General features: G+C 36.2%; 1 protein-coding gene across 1 annotated transcript in view; it reads right to left on the bottom strand.

The window, feature by feature from the left end:
- LOC107567958 (alpha-2,8-sialyltransferase 8E-like) overlaps nucleotides 1-2,330 on the bottom strand; it is a 5,214-nt gene that overhangs the window by 2,038 nt on the left and 846 nt on the right. Inside the window, exons 2-3 of the mRNA XM_016253776.1 lie at nucleotides 1,916-2,057; nucleotides 1,038-1,153 (exon numbers count right to left, since the gene is read on the bottom strand). Coding sequence (XP_016109262.1) covers nucleotides 1,038-1,153; nucleotides 1,916-2,057 — 258 coding nt within the window. The remainder of the gene's footprint in view (nucleotides 1-1,037; nucleotides 1,154-1,915; nucleotides 2,058-2,330) is intronic.

Raw genomic sequence — 2,330 nt, 5'->3', positions numbered from 1 at the left:
GGACATCTTCATCCTGTTCAAAAGTTTTCACCCCTCTTAATGCATCGTGTTTCCTTCAGGAGCATCAGTGAATGTTTGAAGCTGTTTTAATAGTTGTGTTTGAGTCTCTCAGTTGTCCTCAGTGTGAAAAGATGGATCTCAAAATCATACAGTCACTGCTGGAAAGGATTCAAATACACAAGAATGCTGGAAAACCAATAATCTGCAGGAGCTGGAGGATTTTTCTGAAGAACAGCAGGCAGTTTAACTGTTCAGAACAAACAAGGGACTCATGAACAACCATCACAAAATCTAATCATCCAGGTAGCCACACACAGTATTAAGAACCAAGGGTTCCCAAACTTTTGAAGGGGGTTATTTTAACAATTTCAGAAATTTTTTTTGTCTTGTGGACTATATATAAACATATCTTATGTAAAATATCTTACTCAAAAAAGAAGTACTAAATAAAAATAACATGCATTTTGTATGATCTCTCTTTTTTTGTTATAATTATTAACATTTTCACAGATTCTGCAAGGGGTTCACAAATTTTCACATGCCACTGTACGTATGTACTGTAGTAATAGCAGTAAATTACACATAATTACAAGCAACTAACCCTAAACCTAACCCGGTAGCACTTTATTTTACAGTCCTGTCACTCATGTAAATACTAAGTACTTATTATAGTAATTACATGTAATAACTAGGTACTAACCCTGAACCTACCCCATGTAGTTACCTTGTATTACCAGTACGTCCTTAGGTAGGTACACTGTAAGTACACATACTGTAAAATAAAGTGCAACCCCTAAGCCTATAGTAAGTACATTTTGTTAATTAATATTACACAGTACTTAACTGTATAATTACACTGTAGCAAAGACAAAAAGTTACAATAAAGCCAATAAATAACCATAACCAATGAGAGTACAGTGCAGCTTTGTGTTGTATTGTGTTGTCTGATAAGGTTAGCAAGAGCCGCAATTCAAAAATGATACTTGCTGCAAGTGAGGACATCAGAAATGATGGCATATGGGTAGTGCAGGATGTACCTGATGACGAAGTCTGCACTGTCAATCTCTCTTCCACAACTGCTGTTCTTCAGAATCCCCCCATTGCCCACCACAGCGCATCGGCCCAGATGACCACGGCTACTCCAGGGAAAGTCCTGAAACAAGAAAGAACAAACTATCATAGTTACATAGTGATAGTACCTGTCACAGTTAACAAAATAACACAAGTTAATGAATGAACATGAACTATGAATAGAATATTCATGAACGAATATTAACCTAGATTAATAAGTGCTGTAAAAATTGCTAGTTCATTATACCTAACACCGTGTCCACACCGTACGCGCCACGACAATACGACAGAATCAATCGAATATCACAGCCATTCTGAAGTGAGAAGAGCACTGCATGGACAAGTTTATAATCTAATTTATCTAATTAATGAATATTAAACCTTTTTAGCATTATTCAAAGTTCAAACTGAGTGATCGTGTAATGACAAAGATGGCATCCAGTGTCTTCATTGTCATCTTGCATTGAGTTCACAGTTGGAATGTACATGTTTGCTTTAATTTAGCCAATTTCCATGATCAGAGGTAAACTATCTGTTGTTGCTTTCTGTATGACTATAAATGTCATGCAATACGATATTCAAACTCACATTATACACTTTTAACATTGAATAAAGCATTGTCATAGTTTGTATGTTGTTGTTCCTGTCGTGACGTCGCAGAAATAGAAACAGTTTCTTAGGGCAAATCTCAGATTAACATGGAAAAGATCAATTTTATCATGTGTCGGAGCGAATGTAGTTAGGACACAATGTTATAGGCCTACTAATTAAGTGTTACTTAAATTGACAGTAAGTTCTGTCCCATCTTATAAGAAAATCAATGAGTCTGGTGGAAAGGACAGACCTCAGGCAGCATTTTGTGAAGTGCAGCTCCCACTTTGTACACCCTATTTGAGGTCTCATATGTAATACTTTGATTCACAGCTGTGTTCTTCTTTGTCAGGTATAATAAATCTGTGGCATTACAACAGAAACGCAGTCTTAATCTAAGGGGAGAGAGAGAAAATATTTAGTTTGCATAATTACTTTCTTAAAGCTTTAAAGGAACACTCCACTATTTTTGAAAATAGGCTCATTTTCCATCTCCCCTAGAGTTAAACAGTTGAGTTTTACCGTTTTCGAATCCATTCAGGCGATCTCCGGGTCTGGCGGTAGCACTTTTAGCTGTAGCTTAGCATAGATCATTAAATCTGATTAGACCGTTAGCATCTCGCTCAAAAATGACCAAAGAGTTTCTATATTTTTCCTATTTAAAACTG

The sequence above is a fragment of the Sinocyclocheilus grahami genome, unplaced genomic scaffold, assembly GCF_001515645.1.
Source record: "Sinocyclocheilus grahami isolate Dianchi unplaced genomic scaffold, SAMN03320097.WGS_v1.1 scaffold1201.1, whole genome shotgun sequence".
In the NCBI taxonomy this organism is placed as follows: Eukaryota; Metazoa; Chordata; class Actinopteri; order Cypriniformes; family Cyprinidae; genus Sinocyclocheilus; species Sinocyclocheilus grahami.
Note: the sequence above shows the minus strand (reverse complement) of the source record. Positions and strands in the feature narration are given on the sequence as shown.